Raw genomic sequence first — 20462 nt, forward strand, 5'->3', positions numbered from 1 at the left:
GTTGAAGAGAGATGTATATCACACCTATGCATTACATTAAATAAAAAATTTACAAGTTATCAATAAGTTATCATATCAATTGCTTAGATTAAATTATACAAAAAAGGAGGGAAAAGAGGCATTCTGATGTATATTTATATAATGTATATAAAAACATACATCTTATCTACAAAACAGTGATACTTCTGACTATACAGTCTGCTTCTGTTGATTTCTATCTTATTTGTTTGTATATAGAGTTGATCAGAAAGAGATGCTTTGCAACTTATAGAATGGCAGTTTATTCAATGGACTTCTGTACGTGATTCGTGCAAACTAGGGGCTCTGACTCCCACCTACACTCATCCAGCTGTGGCTATGTGCCCCATTCTTTCACTTCTGACTATTTTTCCATCTGTTTTTCTATCTGATTATTTTTTCTTTGGAGAAATTATAGGTATTAGAAGTAATAACAAATAAAAAGAAGGAGTTTGAATCAATCCTAATTTGGGAGACAAAAATCCCACCACCAACAACAAAAAAACTCCCAAACCAAATCCAGCTTCTGGTTACAATAGTTAAAACATTCAGCCAGTTTCCATCCTCCATGCAATTCAGTGTTCTCCCATTGCCATGATAATAAAAAAGTATGATATCTTCTTTCATTATTTATTTTTCAAGATATATTTAAGTTATGAAAATAAACTATAATCATCAAAGTATCTACTGAGATTTTTATTCTACAGTTGGGCAAATTACAAATTATAAATAGTACTTCTTTATGTTTAATTGAAAGAATTAGCTCTTCTAACATGAAAGTTGGGCAAATTTCAGTCCTAAGAAGACATCAAGAGAGAGAGCTTGAAAATGGAAAAGTGTTTTTTTATAAGCATTACTCTAGTGTCAATGTTATGGCTATGAGTACAGCGAGTGGTTGGCAGATGATCAAATCTATAAATGTGTGAGAATTCTTGACACAAGTTCATCCCAAATTTTCACATTACTGGATTGCTTCAGAAAGAATAGCAGAAAAAAACATTTTTTGGGACTATCAGGTTATTTCCTTAATGAAACAGGCTTATATCAACAAAGATACGAAACTTAAAACCTGGTATTGACTTCATAGGTATGCTATATTTCTAATTTATGCTAAAGGAAATTCATTATAGCAGACCAAACAGAAGAGAGAGAAGACAATTATAGCAAAAAAATCTATAATAAAATAGAAAAGAAGTTTCAGGATAACAATGATTTATAAAATCATTGGTCAAGGCACATCAGGGTTCATTTAGAAATTTAGACTTGTAATTGGACTGAAATTTCAAATGCATTTTGCTGAAAATTGTTATATGAAATCAATTTGGTTGGTTAAAGCACCAGGAACCTGTTTTGCCCCTGACTCTGTAATCCTGAGCAATTCATGCATTAATGGCGGACTCCATTTTGGTTAAGCTGAGCCTGATCGATAGGCTGCCAGTCCTCAGTTGTCCATTATACCCATTATATACCCACCCCTCCCTGAAAGTAATTCCCCCACCAAGTCTACCAGTACGATTGCACATGGAATTGCTTCCTAACTGATTTTGATTAGAAAGAACCAGTTTAACTTAAATACTTTTAAACGTTGAGTTATTTGACAGACTCAGGGCAAGGAACAGTGACATATGCAACTACACCAACTTTTAAGCAGATTGGGGGAAGGTTCCTCATTTGTCTTCTGTAGCACCATCTTGATCTGGTTTGGCTGCAGCCATAAAACAAATCTACCTCTACTGTACTTTCCCCATTTACAAATTGCAGTAACTTTTGTACATCTACAGGGAAGAAAAAAGCTTTGCAGTTTCAAGGTCAATAAAATCTACACACTTAAGTACCACTGACAGGTCTATCCATGTTGATATTTTGTATATGAAAGTGTGTGTGTGTGTGTGTAGTGTTTAGTAAAGAAATCTGTAAAATGTTTTTTCTTCAAATTACCATGAATTAGTTAAAGTAGATTCCTAACTGCATTTTACTGAAAGTGTACTGCACTTAAGTGCATATAGGATAGTCTTAAATGCAGGCTTAAATGGATAGTCTTACGTGGAATCCATCACTTTCTTAAGAAAGAGACTTCAGTCTCTTTCTTAAATGGAGGTAAGTTTTCAACCTTAATTTTTGTTAAAAACAAAAATGTTGAAAAAGGACCACCGACTCTGATCTACAGAATTAACAACTTCCATGAAGTATACTTCCATGAAGTACGTGGCTGACATGGCTGTAGATATCCTGTTGCCTGCCTCATTTAATCCTTCCTTTGCATTCTGATCAGATGGAAACAGGGTCCAATTCCCAATTTGAAAAATAAACACATTAAAGAAAATTAGTTTAGGCATCATTACAGTGTACATACATGAGTGTCTACATTTTTTTTAATGGACACTTTCTAAACAGCATTTAAGCACAAACCATAATTTCTCTGTGTGGCTAATTTGACCACACATATTGCAAACTGTTTTCATTTTCCTTTATTGTCCTCTAATGAGCTCATCAAGAGTATATAATTAGTGCAGTAAACTGCATAACACAGGCTCTGCCCTAAAGCAGCCAAGCAGAGTTCTTGACTAGCCCCCGCTCCCACTGGAATTGGTGCTGTTAATGGGCCATGATCAGTAGGAAGTACATGGTGGGATAGGCTCTTTTTTAAATAGCTTGTGATCTCTGGCTTGAAGCAACAGTTCTGGGGCTGTCACCATCTGTACTGACACACACATGAAAGTTGTTCTGTCTCATTTTAATGAAGCTACCAAGGTCAATTAATACTGGCTTTGGATGCCTGAAAGACACTGTAAGGCTGAGCAACTGGTTTCTGTGGCAATTTCTCTTGATGTATAAAACTCTTAACATTCTCTGTGGTAGGCAGTCCTAGAATTCTCTGCTAAAATCTGAAACTACTGGTAGATATGAGTTTGTAAAGATACAACTTAGCAAAATAAGAAAGCATTATAGACACATAAGAAATAAACACAGGTATAAATATTGTGTAACAGTCAACTAGATCTCAGCCCAGGTGCGCTATGGAGGACATTGCACTTGAAAGGTATCATTCTTTCTTCCCAATATGCAGTCTACCATAAAACCCCAGCACTCTGAAAAAACAGACACCCTGATGACTTAAGGTTCTGGTTTTTAAGATGTACAACATATGTTACATTGCTCTCAATGATTCATAAAGTAAAGAGATTCTCTTGTAATATCTACATTATCATATAGAATTGTATTCTAATTTTTGGGATGTGCTTACTGCAGGAGATGGATATATGAACACAAGGAATTACAAATGTCTGAGTGTCCCAGTGTTTTTGACCCCACCAGTCTTCCATAACATGGAAAAGTATCCATAGCCCAAACCCAACACGGTAGTACCACCTTTTCTACTCCCCAGCTGGCATCAATATTCTATTTTCAAAGGAGATATGGCACAGACTCCCCCAAATACAAGTTTGACGATACTTTTATAGGCTAAAAGAAATTTCTTCCAGAAAAGTAGGGTAGCATCTGTGCATGTGCATTAATAGATGTGTGTATGCTTGTGTATAAGTATGTATACACACAAATATGCATATATACAAATGATATCCACAAAACCAGTTTTAGATCTTTTCCTACTGTCAGCCAATCACAACTAGTAGGACAGTGTTTAAACACTATGCACATGAGTAACTGACAGAAATGTAAGACAGGGAGCAACAAAAGCTAGTAAAGAATGCACTGAAAAACAAGAGGGAAATGTCTTCTCAGTTACTGTAAAATCTGACATCATCATTCCTCTCCAATCGCTTTTTATTTATTAGACCCTGCATAAGAAAATAGCACACTGAGGAGCTTCTCTGATAATTAGTTTATCAAGGCTCTAATCTTCATCTGCAATTAATCATGTGAAGTCATATCACCAGTTTAATTTTAATCCCTGCTGTTCATCATTTACAGAATAAAGTACAGATACATGATGTGGTGGAAACAGTTTGCCGTTTGAGTAAATAATTAAAATCTCAAATAAATGTTAAAAAAAAACTGCACAAAACCAAAGTATCTTAAGGCTAAAGTACTATTAAAATTCATCTTCCAGTGCTGCTGCAGCAAATTTTTTAAAATTCACACATGACAACTAAAAGCACTGGAAAAAGGAAAATTAACAATAGCTTAAGTATACAAAACTGTAAATATTTTTAGGATTTGCTTACATGTTTTGAGATTTTTATGTAAATAAATAAATAAAATCATAAAGATTCTTAAACATACATTTTTGTCCAACATAAATAAAAATGACTATATTTATTTTGATTTGCTACATAAACATCTGCAAATAAAATGGTAAACATATAAAGCAAAATCAACAAGTATTAAGGTTGCAAAAATAAATAAAACAGTTTATTACAACAGTAGGGAATTGTTTGTCACATTCTTTCCCAGACAACATTGCAAGCAGCACTGGATTTTAAACAATGACTCAAACAGTCATGAATGAAAAAGAAAAAAAATCCTCTAAACTCAATGTATTATTCTACCCTGAAACAAAGCTGAAACTGAACCAAAAAGGCTCGTCAACCAAAATTCTTCAGTAAAATTCCATCATGTTTACAAAACTATAATGCTTATAGAAACAGCATAAAGAGTAATAATGTTCTGAATTTTAATGAAGATCTATGAAATGTCCCAGATTTTTTGTGTTCTCATATCTAAAGCAGGAAATCTGGATTTTATGATGTTTTCCTCTTACAAGGAAGGATAAAAAGTCTGCACTTAACTACAACTTCAGGATATAGCTGCAAGTCCTCAAGAGTGAAAGAGTATAAATATTGATGAAATCAAAGTGGAAGTGTAGAAAACATCTTATGTTAAACTAAATTCATACACTTCCAGGTCACACATAAAATTTTGTCATTAAAAAAATGTTTCTAGTTGTGCTTCTAGATGTAGGATAGATCTACATTAGATATAACCAAAGAAAAAATGAAATGTCATTCTTCACTGCAATCAACCTCTGTTCTCTTCTTGAAAGCAGAGTAACTTACTAAAAAAAAATCTATAGATCTGAAAAGCAATGTACATGAAATGAGACTGTTACTTTTGAAATAGAAGACTCTACTATTGAAAATATGTTATTTCCTGCACTGCAACTTAAAGGTCATAATTTGTCTAATAGTTCCTTCAAAAATATTTTCCCTCCAATAATGCTGCCATTTATGTAATTTCGCAAATTAAAATAAATTCTACACTGAGTAAGGTCTTGAAATAAAATGAACACCTCTTTGAAACCTAAATTATGTTTAACAATAACTATCATGCTATGGATCAATATGGACCATTGTAGATTTTCTTGTAATTCATAGTCTTTAATATTCAGAATTTGTACACTTCATACATGTTGTACAAGAAAGTCTCGATTTTCATTTTCTCAATGTCATTTCATCACATAGGTAGTGACTGTAATGCTAAACATTGCATCTCAATCCCAAATGTTTCACAGATTTTAAAAGTGTTCCCAGTCTGTACTTAAGACTTCCCCAACCCACAGTGGGAACTCACAAATTCGTGGAAGAGATTACTTCCAAAGGAACTCTCATCTTGAAAGAAGAGCAATAAAGTAATCCAGTGGTAAATTACATAAAAATTCCTGAGAGCACAGTTACCTAGAGACAGAGCTGAAACCAGTGAAGGACTTGCCTGCCATTTTGCAAGAGTTCACAAAATTCTACTTTTGTTCATATTCAAAACACATGCAGCCTTACTGTGGAAGACCAACAATCATAGTTTAAATATATGATGATGATATAGCAGCAGCTAAATGGTTTTCTGCCCAGCAAAGTATAGTAGAAAAGGTACAGCCTGTTCCTGGCCTGGTCAGGATAAAACATGATAAATATTAATTATAGGAGAGTAAATGTGTGCAGAATCCTGCCTTTGAATAATGTACTATGTATCTCTGCTGGCACCCAAGCAAGCAGAACAAATATATTTCTCTCTGTGGTAATAAGAAGTACTTTTGTTAGATCAAAACAAGAACAAGAAATATAAAAATAAACATGAAGCACTGTAAGTTAACTGACCACTTTCTTTCAAAAGTAACTTTTACAAAAAAGGCTTAATATAATGATTCTTATTGCAGAATCCAGATTGTCAACCGATATAGTTGTCTTTCCTAGTAAAAAACCCTCTCAAATATTTTAACATGCAACTTTTTTATCTTATTTGCTAAATCTGAACATCTGTATGTAATTAATGCAAACACATAAACAGAACAAATCAATGAGGAATTTTGTTAAATTCCAGCCATTTAATAATGTCCTGCTTATAAAACTATAAAACTATTTTTAGAAGCCACTGCTGATAAAATGTCTTTGAAACACTGCCTTCAGAATCTCTAGTCTTTTTCTATTTTGTTTGTGCATTATTAATACTACATAAACCACAAAACCATCATAGTGTTGGGTTTTTTTTGTTTTTTTTTTTCCCCTCAACCAGCTTTCTTTCCTGAATCCTAATGATGGATTTGGGGCAATGGTATGTTTCTTAGTTTAAAAAGTTGAGGTTTTTTTACAGCATCTTACTAATAATGTGTACTTACTAATACTTAACATGATCCCAGATTCTTCTGTCTGGTTTGGAAACTCACTGGAACACTATTAAATGTCTTATTCTTTGACATGATGTCACAGTCTTGGCCAACTGTGACTTTTTGAGTTAGAAGTTATGAAGGAGTTTGTAGATGGAGTTGAGACCTGTTTTGCCTGGTATTAAAATAATGTTATCCTACAATGCTGGATTGTGGCAGCCACTGAATAACATAGGCTTTCTTATCTAATTTCTGCCCCCAGTATTCTTTTACTTTCCGTTGTCTGATCCAAAGAACAATTTTACGCCTGATAGATAAGCCTCGACATCTTTTCAACAAGCAAGTTTAATAATTAGACTTCATTTTAAAGCCAGTCTGTTCTCTATAGGCTTTAATAAACCTTTGATATCATATTAAATTATTGTTTTTGCTGAAATATTTTTTTTTTTCAGATATAAAGATGAAGTATGAAACATGAAATCTACTGGAGTTTGTGAGAATTGCTGTACTTGAATCTTCTTTTTATTGGCAACTGCCCTGGTAAATTTTACAGGCATTTTCAAGTTCAATTTTGTGTAAAAATAAAATATCACAAAAATCTGACATAGTGAAAATTAAAAACACAGAAATTAAATCAATGGTCTTATATAATTAAGGATGTTCATAATTTTTCAGATTTAGTAGTTGTCAGGCTACCCTCAAAGTCTGTTGGGAAAGACGCTGTAGTATAATAGAGTAAATGATAAAGAAATAGCAAAAAGGATTTCTGCATATTTCAGAATAAAATACCAACCATTTCTTAGTTTAGCATCTCATTGCATTCTTACTGTTCTGTGGTAGAAACTGTGTACAGAGAAGATTTTACTGTTTGTGAGAACACCCAGTTAATCACCATTCAAATTGGTTGCAGTATGTAATACAAGGGGGAAAAATAAGCATTACACAACCATAAAGGTAATAGTAAAATTTCATATAAATATCATCCTAATCCTTAAAACAGACTTGATAATTTCTCCATGACATTGTATGTTAAAAAACAAAGGAAGATTAATAGTGTCAATGATGAAACAGGAAAAAATACTCTAGAATAACAAGATTTTCATCCCTGCTCACTTAGCCCATAATCCTTAATTATTTGATAAAGTAACAACTGGATAACCCATTTAGGTAACATGGGAATTAAAAATAAGAAGAATAAGGAGTTTCCTCAGTTATTAACATTTTTTATTTCTTAAGACAAACCCTACCACTATAGTCATGTGGCATGGAGATGTCCAACTAGATCTAGGTAGTAAATATTAAGGCCAGAATGAACTTTCCTGTGGTGTGAGGACCACTGGCCTTCTATAATTACCTTTTTAACAACTGATATAGATCAATACGTAAATAAACAGCTAAACAACACAGATTTTATGCATTCAACCAAGCAGACAGACAAAACAGGGGAAAATAAGAAGTACTACAGGAGTTTTCAAACCCCAGCCTAAATGTAGCTGATGGAAAATTACTGTGAGAAAGACACACATGATGAACAGTGGAATTCTTCAAAAAGTTAAATGATTCTGAGATTTCTTCCAAATAAGATCTCTCCAACACCTTCAAAAGACTGAGAAAAGTCCATCTAGTAAGAAATCCTCATATATCAGTTGTAATGAGAACTAATACTTTTAAATAGAATTACTTGAAAAATATTTTTGTAATGGAGGCTTTGATGCCAAGATTCTGCCAAAATTTTCCACAGAAAAAATTTACTTTTCAGTGGAAAACTGAACATAAAATATTTTATTTGAAGTTTCACCTGTGTAAAAACAAAAAAGTTGATTGAGAAATTCAGTCCCCATGGCTCATTGAAGTTACAGCTTCACACTTATTTCATTTTGTTTACACCTTTCATGAGGCACCCACTGACTAAGCAGTGATCAGTGCAGGTCCTGGATAAGGAGTATAGTGGAGAACTTAATGTGGGTGAAAACGCAAGCTACAGCAGAGAATGAGAGCGTAAGGCATCAAAATTAAACTTGAAGAACGGCAGCAGGAACTGCAGACAAATATATTTCGGTGCCAACTGATAATTTGTTTTGATTTCAGCCCAAGTGCAGTGTTCTACTTTTTCAATAAAAAATTCATACTTTTTTGTAAAAAACTATAGTTGACAACCTCAAAAGTTTTGGTAAGATTCCTCTTTACCAGACTTCAGATTTGTTGGGAAGGAGACAGATGAGCATTATACAATTATTAAAGAGAATTTCATAGCTTTTAAAATATGGAAAAATGTTTAATATTATATTGTCCTCAATCTGGCCACTTTTCCCTTGAATGCCCATACTTCATTTCCCTTGAATGTATACATATTTTTTGGAGAGAACAATTTTTAAACTTATTCCCAATGGCTCCCCAAGTGGTCTTTCCCAAATACATACATAAAACTTCCTAAGCACTTGGCCAACAAATTGCAGCAACGGTTGTTAAATAACGAAGACATAATTTATATATATTCCGCAGAGAGAAAATGAATACAGAAACTGTTAGTAAAATGTACAGCATCAGCACAGCAGTGAAAAAAACAATGAAGTAAAAAGCAATTGGAGTGTTACACATTCATCTGAGGTTGTGAAAAATTGTACAAAATATTTATGTTATGTTAGAAACAGTAAGTAAACACTTGATTAGAAACTGTATCGTAATATGTAAAACTAAGCAAGAAGAGTTAAGAGTCAAATGTTAGCTTTGGCATTTCCTACATTTCCCTGAATGCTTAATTTAGCTTTCAAACAGAAAATAACAGGGAACCTAATGTGTTGTATAAGTGGAAAGTCTTAATATAAAAAAAAAAAAAGGTGTTTTGGGTTGTTTGGTTTTGGTTTTGATTTTCAAAAATATAACTCTTAGATGAAGAAGTTTCTGGATTAGATGCAGACAGTAGTACTTGAATGCTCCGATCATAAACATCTAATCTAGTTCACCTAATTCTCAAGTAAGACAAGTCAAAATGGTACCTCTCAGCTAGTAGAGTCCTGTCAAAGAAACTGAAATTTTCATGGATGAATTGCATCTAGTATTGGGATGGCCAGATGATATTACAACAAGAACACATATTTTTGTCAGTGTGTCTAAAGAGGAGGATGATGGCTGCACAATATAGAAAAAGGAATCAATAGTCCAGAGCTATGGGCCTCACAAAACCAACTTTGTTGTCTAGAGCTTTCTTCAAAATGTATAAAAAAAGGCAATGGCTTGAAATAAGATGAAATGATGCAGCAGAATAATAACTGAAGGACCCAAAGCACTTTAATCACCCGAGTATTTGGTTGTTTAACCAAATTGCAATATTAATGCTTCCACTGGTATCATCCCATTACATAGGGCTTTAATCTGTTTTCCTTGAGGGCAAGAGAGAGATGCCACAAGGAAAACTGTAATCCAGACAAAGAGTTGCCTTTCCCTCCCAAGCTCCTCTCTCCCTGTCACCTATTTCTTTTATTTGATATAAGAACAGAAAACCAGGTGCAGAGCCAATTTCTGCGATTCTGGCAACTTCACACTGACTTTCACAGAAATAGTCTTCTCTGAACAGAAATACTAATTGAGCATACAAATTAATCTGCAATAAACAAACATTTTCATAATCCACTTAGAGTTTTTAAATCAACACATATTTCAGATGTATATTTATGATAAAAAATATGCTACCTTAATAAATGTGGCAAGTCAAAAAATATGTCCTCTCCAACTTTGGCACATTTGTTTGCAAACATGCATAAAAAGAGAACAATGATGCAGAAAAATATTTTCTCAGACTTATTTAAGGTGTACTCTGAAAGTAGTCCTAAACGAAGCAGGCGGTGCCAGTCCAACTGAAGAAATCACTTCCCAGTCCCACTATATGCAAACCAACTATGTGAAAAATGTAAATATGAACTCCCAAGAAGAAAGGAATAACTCCTAACTGGAAGGATAGCAGTCAAATTTTTAACGAACTAGATTACTTGTAAGGAGCAGATACAAAGAAAGCCTTAACATCTAGAGAGGAAATGTAGGTGTCTCAGGTCTTTGCAAATTGAATCAGGGGCCTCAGAAGGGTGGTGAAGAAGTCCATAAAGAGTTTCCTGCAGCAAATCAATTGAAAATGAGAAGTTAAAGGTGGACATCTGAAATTCTGCTCCTCCAAAGCTTAGGGAGCTTTAATCAGAATTACAGAATTGGAGGTGCAGTTCTGATCTACCTGGGGCAGCTGGGGAATAGTGAATCTACGGAGATATAATCCCATCAAACTGGGCACCTGCTGAATTAGCTGATTCTGTGGGTAGTACTTTGCTAGACAAATCTAAGATGGTCTCCACCATCCATCATGCTATAGCTTGGTGAGGCTTAGCAAAGAATTCAGAACTCCTCCCCAAAGAGGAAATTACAGATGAAGCAGGAGTCTGTGCCTAGCATTGCACAGTCAAACAGCAGTTGAGTCCTGTAGGTTCTAGTTCCAGCTGCACAACTGTACACACATTTTATTTTCTGAAAAAAAAAACATAGAACCATAGAATCATTTAGGTTGGAAAATGCCTTTGGGATCATCCAGTCCAACCATTAACCCAGGACTGCCACGTCCACTACCAAATCATGTTCCTCAGTGCCACACCTACACATCTTTTAAACACCTCCAGGGACAGTGACTCAACCACTTCCCTGAGCAGCCTGTTCCAGTTCTTGACAACCCTCTCGGTGAAGAAACTTTTCCTAATATCCAATCTAAACCTCCCCTGGTGTAACTTGAGGCTGTTACCTCTTGTCCTACTGCTTGTTACTTGGGAGAAGAGACCCACCTTCCTACAACCTCCTGTCAGGTAGCTGTAGAGAGCAATGAGATCTCCCCTGAGCTTCCTTTTCTTCAGGCTAAACACCCCAGTTCCCTCAGCTGCTTCTCATGAGCCTATTTCTCTAGACCCTTCCCCAGCTCCATTGTCCGTCTCTGGACACGCTCCAGCACCTCAGTGTCTGCCTTGCAGTGAGAGGCCCAAACCTGAACACAGGATTCAAGCTGTGACCTCACCAGTGCCGAGTACAGGGGGAAAATCCATTCCTTTGTCCTGCTGGCCACAATATTTCTGATACAAGCCTGGATGCTATTGGCCTTCTTGGCCAACCCAAAACAAACAAGCCAGAAACAAAGCTGCAAGAAAAATAAATCAAAATGTCTACACCTGCTGTATTTTAACATTAATGTTCAGCTCTGCATTAGATTTGCTCAAAGCATGCCTACAGGAGGGGCTTCTCAGGTAGCTTAGGCACTTCCTTGTCTCATTTAGAGACCAGATACTGACCTGCTGATACTAAGACAGGTATAAGTGTGCAGAATAGGCACAATTGCAGATGCTATTGCAATTCTGTCTAAGTCCAGTCCTGAATGTTCAAATCTTCTTCAGACATGGGATTTTGAAATGTAATTGTTTCCCATAGCAACACAAATCCCACAAAAGTATTAAAGCAAAGCCAAAGCATGATAGGAACTCCTAAATTTACAAAAATGATGATTCACTGACATATATACCCACACTCCTGGAACTTTGTAAAAGTTCTGAATAATTGCTGTTAATGTTAATAGAGGCCTACAAGCTTTTTGAGGTTATACCCATTTTACAGATGTTTACACTGAGGCATAGGAAGAATTTGATGCTTCCATTATTTTACCTATCCATGAATTTCCCCTGAATCCAGAAGTCCTAACTCTCACCTCTATGTGTCATCCAATAGACAACCCTCCTTTCCTTGGGTCAACATACTCAAAAAATTAAAAACTGAAAAAGGAAAAAGAAAATATTGGATGCAATGCACACCCTCTGACGTGGGAAGATGTAATTTTTTTTTATCAAGAATTCAAGATGTTGAATTAATTAGGCTATTAACACATTAAAAGTAAGTGCTAAGTGTTAATAACATCAAATTAATCACTGCTGAGTCAGTTTTATTTTACACAGACTGATGCTGTATTTTTAGCTAAGAAATTAAACAGTAATTAGAAATTACCCAGCAATTATGATCTAAATGTGATAATTCTCTAAATGTGCAATAAAGTACCTGACAGGGTTTTGATTATACATTAGAAGTTTACTGTATCATCAGCTTAAAATCAAATGCTTTGCATTAAAGATACTAAAGCAACAAATGTTCTGATACAGGTGGGTCTTGGTAACTTCTGATATCTGTACTTCAGAGTTCCAGTGGGTTTTTTGCAACTTCATATGCATCAACAGTCATTGAAACAAGTCAGGATTGGCCAGTGTGCAACAAAATATGTGACACAACAGCTGTTAAATGTTGAGGATCACTTTCCTGCTAATCCATACTCAAATATTACAGTAAACATTATTTTGGGAGAGTTTTGCTTTCAAGATTTGACAAAAAACTAAGACATTTTAAAAAATCATCTTGTAAAAGACCATCAGCTGATCTCATAGAAGATAAATGTTTTGATGTTCTTAAAAACATTCAAGTATATTTGCTAAATAAATTTTCTTAGAACTATAATTCACTGGAAGCCTGTTGAAATAATATCAATTACACTTGGCAATGACAATATATTTTGCTTCTCATCAGTATGATAACTACTGTGAGTGCAACCAATTTATTCTTATCTGGTTAAAAAGGTGACTTACTGGTACAAGAGACTCCATTTGGGGAAAAAAACCCCAAGACTTGTCATTAAATGTTAATGAATCAGAACATTCTGAATCCTCTTGTGCTGAAGGTATATATCAAAAACCAGAAAACATATCAAAACTCACTTGTTCACTCAGATCTTTGTCGTCATGGGGATCTCATTCCCTTGAACTGCGTATCCTTAAAGCCATTTCAGAGTCTTTGGTTTAAATTTCCGAAAGCATAACAGATTTCAGAAAATGGACTTCAAAGAAAGCTTGGAAATAATGAAAAAGCTTGCAAAATATACATAGGGACATGAAGAATAGTGTCACCATGAAGCATAAGAACAATTTGAAAACTGGATTTAATACACAGTTTATATTGCTGCTCTGATAAAATAGTATACTAAGATGCCTTATTTTATCAATAACCTTATGGCATTAGGTGGTTTTTATCCACATCTCAACCATGAATCAATTAATTTTGTGTGTCTCCATTTTCTCAGTTTAAAAAAAAACAACCATAAAGCATCTAATCTTAGTAGCAGGGGAGCCCTGAGAAAAGTTGCCTGAGAATAATCTGAAATCTCAAAGTTCAGAGCAGAAAGGAAGAGAACCTCAAATACATTACTTTGTAAAAGCTGATGTTCAAGCTATCCATTTTTTTAAAACTGAAACATGATTTCTGAACACAGAGTTGGGAAACTCAAGTATTTTAAAACAGGATTGACATTCTTTTTCAGAAGGAGCAAACAGGTGAAACGTTCTGGGCAAGAGATTTTCTTTAAAGCATATTCATTCACATTAAAGGATAATTGCTGCTTCTTGCTAATAACTATGAACCACTTTGAGGGGCATTGCCGCCTCTGGAACACACAAGCAGTTCTGAAAACACTCTAGCTCCAATACAGGGAACACTTTTACCTGTAGGCACAGTCTCTTGCTCCTGCAATTAAACACTTAAGTTCTGCTTCTTCATTTAAAGTCTATGTAGTACTATTGTGTTTTATAAAATAGAGTTCTCCAAAGTATGTGAAGTACCTTTCAGACAAGAAAATGTTTTTTCTCAAGTGAAGTTCAAGCGCTGTAAAGCATGCAGTGTAATTCTACTTTGTGGCTTCACACTTCGTTGAATGCTATGATTCAGCTACACCCGGTATTCATAGTTATATATCTAAAATTTTACTTTAAAGGACTGGCTAGATAGGTAAAGACTGTCAGAATTTGATGTAAGCTTTAAGTTACTCAGTGTCAAAGCATTTTTATTGCAGCCAAAAGGAACTTGGGCTTCAGTCTGCCCTGTTATCACTGTTCGCCTTACAGTGACTGGAACAAGACACAGATGAAATTACCGTGCTGGAGAGGTACCTCCCACAGTGCGGTGCCACCCCATACTTCTTTGTCTGAGGCAGGAAAATCCTAATAATGTGTGGTTTTCATCTATTCTACATCATTTTATTTGCAAAGCTGCTTTTGGTAACTACTGAATAATATAAATTGGTGACATGAAAGTATTTTTGTGTACATGAATTGGTGTAGTACAGCTGTTAAGACTGCTTGGATTTGATGGCATAAAATAGTTGTTAAACTAAATCAATGAAATTTTCATTTAGCAGTCAGGTAAATTAAACACGAGAAATTTGGTGTTCATAACCGTCTAATCTTTTTAATAAACAGGTTTCTGTTTCTGACAGTATTCTGGTCTACATACACCATAATTGCATATTCCAGGCTCTGAAGACCCCTTTTTTGCCTTTTATTTTTATTTTTTGCCTGCTCTCATAAAAGAACAAACTTATTCTATTTGTTCTTAAATTGTGTTCACCTCACATAACTCACAGATTTATAAAACGCAGCTTAGAAAATAAGACCCCAAAAGAAAAGGTGTTATGATGCAGAAAAATAGTATTTCCACTTGGGTCTATACACATTTTTCTTTCCCTCTTCACAAGACTGAAATAAGTTTCATAAGAGTACATTTAACTTACATATTTAAACAAAAACTACGGTGGCATTGCAGGGTTCATAAAAGACTTAGTAATCATTATAATGACTTTTTGTGTTTCTTGCTTTACATCGCAGCACATTTGCATAACAGTCTGTATGTTGGGGAGCTGCTTAGAGACTGCTAGTCAGTCCCGTCTCAGTCTGCAGAGATTAGACAAAGAGCTCCTGCATCCCAGGAGCATTCCCCAGTCACTGGGATGAAATCATGTTCCTTTCTCTTGCTCTCCTGCCAGCCTTATGACTCTGGCTAACAGATTCAACAGAAAGCTTCACCCCTTTTAGAGCACACCGTGGCCAGTTGGTGAGGACACTGTCACTGTCTCCACTGATAAAAAAGACACTAGTGGGAGCATCACTGACCACAGAACTTTGCTCTTTATGTCTTGACGCTCTGCAACAGAGCACTCAGGAGACCAATGAAAATGTGTACTGTGAGTTAGGGCCTTAAGCTCCAGAACGGGCACAAATTCAGACACCAAATGCGCTTTGTGCACCAAAAAGTCCCTTGTGCACTATCGAGACTCTTCAGAAGTTCACTGAGCTCTCTCCTCTGGCTTTCAGACAGACTGTTTTAGGAGGCTTGGTTCTTTCCCCTGGCATTTGTAACTTAGGTTGTATTCATTTATTTTTACCTGTATCTTACAGCTCAGATGGGTGAGCATGTTTTAGAAGTTTTTAATAATTAAAACTTTTAATTTATTCTTCATCAATGCTCTCTCTTGTTTGGTTTTTTGGTTGGTTTGATTTGTTGGTTGGTTTTTTTTTTTTTAATGTACAAAATTTACCAGTAGTAAAGTCACCTGTACATAAGAAATACAAATGGAAAGAACACGGCAGAACATGCCCAGATCCAAATTACAGAAATTATGTCCGGCAATCAATTCCCTGTTTTCTGGCCAACAACCTCTAATGATAAAATGTATTTGGCATACATTAATTTTTTGGTTAACAGCAATTCCATTTATATCGTGCGTTCTCACTGACTGCCATAAATTTACAGAGAATTCAGAAAATCAAATCAAAATTATTTCTTTGATATATGAAACTACAAGAAAAATACACTTCACTAAAAGGCAGAAGATTATTATGCAGAACAAGTCAATAGACACTGTGTAAAGAACTGACCAAAAATCTTTTAATAAAGGTTTCTATTAAGGGAGCTAAAATTTTGAAACTAAATAACTAAATTACCTTCTGTTCCCAAAGGTCAGTAGCCTTTTACCATTTTTGCTGGTATCAGGACAACATAAGCATTATGAAGATATTTATTTTTTGAGACAAGCATGTTTGGGAGACATCATAAGATAGGAAAAGACATCAGTATCAGAATGTCTTCATTTACAAGAAGGTCTATGTTTACAAAATAATGACGGTGATTTGGAGGTAACAGATGGAAGTAGGAAAAAGTGGAAATGTCAAAAAGTACAATGGAAAAGCAAAGGAACACATAAAAATCTGTGTTTACGTGAATAATCAATATTCTGTATACAATTAAAATGAATGCATTAATAACTGCGTAAAGGAACATTTCAGGCTGGTAAAGAAACAATTTGCTAGCAGGCTGAATAGAAGCAAGAATATACCAACTTTAAACACCAAAACCACCAGATCCCAGAAAAGAGGATTTATATAGTTCAGTGTCTCCGTGGCTAATCCAGTAAAATTCTGCAGTGGGAATCACAATCAGCTGCACTAAACAGCTGCCTACAGGGGGTGTCATCAAGGTTACCTCCTATTTTACTACAATGCCCCTTGAAGGCAGTGGCAACTAAATAACACTGCTGCTGACTGTGAAACTGTAGCCTCAGTGTTAGAAAACAGATGGGAATTTGGAAAGATTTTCTTATACTTAAGTGGGACAGAACCGGTTGTTCTCAGGCTGTTATATTCTGAGGTCAGGTAATACTGGGAACTCTCAACAATGATTTACCAATCTTGTTGGCTGAAGAACAACTCAAGAGATAAGCATGTGACAAGCTGAAGCTAAGACTACATTCTGTATTGTTTTATTAAATAGCTGTTTGTGATATCCTAACCTTAAAATCTTACCAATGGAAGTATGTTACTGTTTTCTTTACAAGCCTGTCTAATATTGTGGGGTGAATTGTCATTCAGACAAATCAGAGGTATGTAGGATGAATAAAATTTCTGAGGAACCTGTGTGCCAGAACACTTTTAAACTCAATGGAAACTGAGTATTTTCTGCAAGTCCGCTAGGCACCAGTGTAAGAAGAACATAAGAATGCATATTTTAGATAATAGCAAATGTCCTTCTAGTCCAAATGTGTGCCCCTCAAAAGATGACTAGGCAATGTGAATGTGGGATAAGCATTTATGGTATTTCACCTAATAATTTCTCAGCATCCACCACGTTGTGGTTTAGGAATGCCATGAGCCAGAGTTGATCCATGTGTTTTACCAAACCAGCAATATATTTCTTTTTATGACAATTTTGAGCCTTCACTGAACCCATGTGAACTTTTTGTATCCAAAGAATTTCAGTTTAGGAGTTCCAGAACCTCACATCACACACACTGAACGAAGAATCACTTTGTTCTGAGCTGGTCACCAGGTAACTTGACCTTAAGGTAAGCTGACCTTAATGTCTTATTAATTAAACATTGTCTATAATTAACATAATGTCTTATTAAAAACACTAATGTTTAGTGTCAGAGTGGTATTCACAGATGCTGAATTTAGGAAAGAGTTCCTTCAGCAGATAGATACTGATCTAGTGAGGTGGCAATGACTAAATCATGGCTCCTTCCAGCTACCTCAATTCTGGACAAATTCCAGAGTGTCACAGTTAATAGACCACAATTCATACAATTCCTGGAAGATGTACCACAGTTGCTCCTTTCTCAAGGTATACATAAAAGAATGAAGAGGAGTGTACACTCCACTCACCCTGTCTTTCACCTGCATGAACAAGCAGTGGAGAAAATAGCCTGGATTAGTCTCTACACCTTCCTTACAACTGGGAGCTAAGACCTGTACCTCAGTTGCCTATTAAGCATATTGGAGATAGAAAGAAGAAGGAAGGGAGCATACATTTTCTGTCAACAACCAGCGAGGGAGGACATAAATGCAAGCCTTTTGAGGCAGAGGGAGACAGAGGAAGACTCTCTATAATCCACATGCAAGTACTGAATAAGTTGAGCAGTTTCATATGGTAGGCCTTGCAAACAGTATCCATTTTGTTACTGGGAATACTGACCTTTCAAAACCTTTATTTCTAAAAAAGTAGTGCTTTAATAAAACGTATTAATTTTGAAACATTTCTTTTCTTTTTTTTTTGGTTCTTAACTGTTGAATATCAAGACTTAGTGTAGTTTGATATAGGTAAAATTCATGTAGCACAGATATCATGAAAATATGTTGAAAATATGTTTTATTTTGCTCACAATTCAATCAAAACTTAGGCTATATTTAGAATGTGTTTAATGCCTTGTTAAGCTATGTACCCAGTCACACATGAGCTTTCCCTGTTATCCATTTGAAATCACTGCAGAAAAGCCTAGTCAAGAGAATTAATGGGTTACTTCAGGCTGAAATTTGGAAAAAAGCATGTACTGTATATTCATTAATAAATGAGAGTCCTTTTTACAGTCTTGTGACAGATACTGAAATTGGATCTGTTAAGGGAAAATCTTCTAATTCATAAGGAGTCCTACTGAAATTACTTAAACTCAACCTACAGATTTTGTTCATAAACTTTCGTTCCACAACTTCTAGAAAGCCACAGCAGTCATCTGAACCACACTGCATTTATGGAATTCCATCTGTTACTGCAAGTTTCTCACTAAGTAAAACCAAGTCACAGACACATAAGTATTTAAAGGCATCTAAAATCTCAGTCTTTTTTGAGTCTCCAAGTCAGTATTTAGACAGGCATTTTTCAACCTGAGGTGAATCTTACACTCATTGGAAGTGAATATAAGATAATACGTTCTGTAGTAATGCAAACAAAAAGTATAATAGGAAGCAGTCCTGTAGATAACTATTAAAATGCCATGAATTTAATGAAATACCTCTTTTGCAAGATTGTGAGGGATTAACTTTTGATCTGTATGGCTGCATGTGAGTAACAGAAACTTTAAAGTCAGTAACTTGATATGTAATGGAACAGATAAATACAGATAGATCTACTACAAAAAATATTTTAAAGATTAGTTTGGCAAAAGCAAGATGCATGTTGTTGATTTCAGCTGGTGACTGAGGTTTAAAATGCATTCACAGTATACAGTACTCACAGTATCAGTTATTAAAGACTGAAACTGGCACTACAAAGAAAACAACGTACTCAACTGTAGATACAAATTGGTTCTAAATGCCTCTATAATAAAACCTGCTAAGTGAGCAGAAATACCTTCAAACATCACTGTTTTGCTAGACATTATGTAATTTGAAATTTTTCTACAACAAGGAGTTCTCTTGACTCTCAAATTAATTAGTTTGATTGCTACTTTTATTTTTATTCTTTCCTAAGACTGATGGTAGCAGGGAATTGCTTGTAAAAAGCACAGAACAGAATAAAAATGCTGGACTAAACTAATGTGTTGGAGGGAGGAAAAAATCTTTGCAATTTATTAATGTATTCAAAAGACTGTTAAAAAACTTTACAATTTAATTATTGGAAGATTATAGAACTGCTTCAGTGCTTCTGTACTGTGTTAAATAAACTGTACGTGCAAGGAATAACAAATGAAACTGTTAATTTCAGTGCATCCTTAGGGAATAGTAAGAGGAGGAGGGGGGGAGTTTACATTATTTAGAGCTCCAAATGGATTTGAGTTTATATACCGTAATAAATCTTAACTACGTTGTTAATTAACTCTGCCTCAAGCCCCTTTTTACCTTAGGAGTTGAAAGACACCGTGTCTGTTAGGATAACTCACCATTCATATTCTTAAAGATGTTTAGGACTGGGAGGATTTGCCGATAATAGGGCACCAAGGCCTCCCCCACCATGTCAGCTGACACCACCAGGTGCTGGAGGACTTTCAGCGTGATGCAGATGACCTGTCTGTTACGAAGGCTCAGTGCATCTGTGATGTAGGAAGAATAATAGGCAGAAAGCAGAATTAATTTCTAAAATGTAGAGGGAGGGGGAGGAGTCCTCTAATGGACAAATTTAATTAAACTGTACTCTGCTGGGGATTGTAAGTGGGTCTTTATTAGTCCAGCTTTGAAAGATCCCAAAGATGGATTGCAGTTCTGATGTTATAAAACACTGCCTTGTCTGATTG

At 35.2% G+C, this 20462-nt stretch overlaps 1 protein-coding gene across 3 annotated transcripts in view; it reads right to left on the reverse strand.

The window, feature by feature from the left end:
* Positions 1 to 20462, reverse strand: part of PACRG (parkin coregulated) — a 250937-nt gene that overhangs the window by 75849 nt on the left and 154626 nt on the right. For 2 of the 3 annotated variants that reach the window (XM_055714149.1, XM_055714147.1), the window contains exon 5: positions 20112 to 20261. The exons of the other annotated variant lie outside the window; for it this stretch is intronic. In XM_055714149.1, coding sequence (XP_055570124.1) covers positions 20112 to 20261 — 150 coding nt within the window. The remainder of the gene's footprint in view (positions 1 to 20111; positions 20262 to 20462) is intronic. 3 annotated transcript variants of the gene reach the window in all.

This window comes from Falco cherrug, chromosome 6, assembly GCF_023634085.1.
Source record: "Falco cherrug isolate bFalChe1 chromosome 6, bFalChe1.pri, whole genome shotgun sequence".
NCBI classification, from domain to species: Eukaryota; Metazoa; Chordata; class Aves; order Falconiformes; family Falconidae; genus Falco; species Falco cherrug.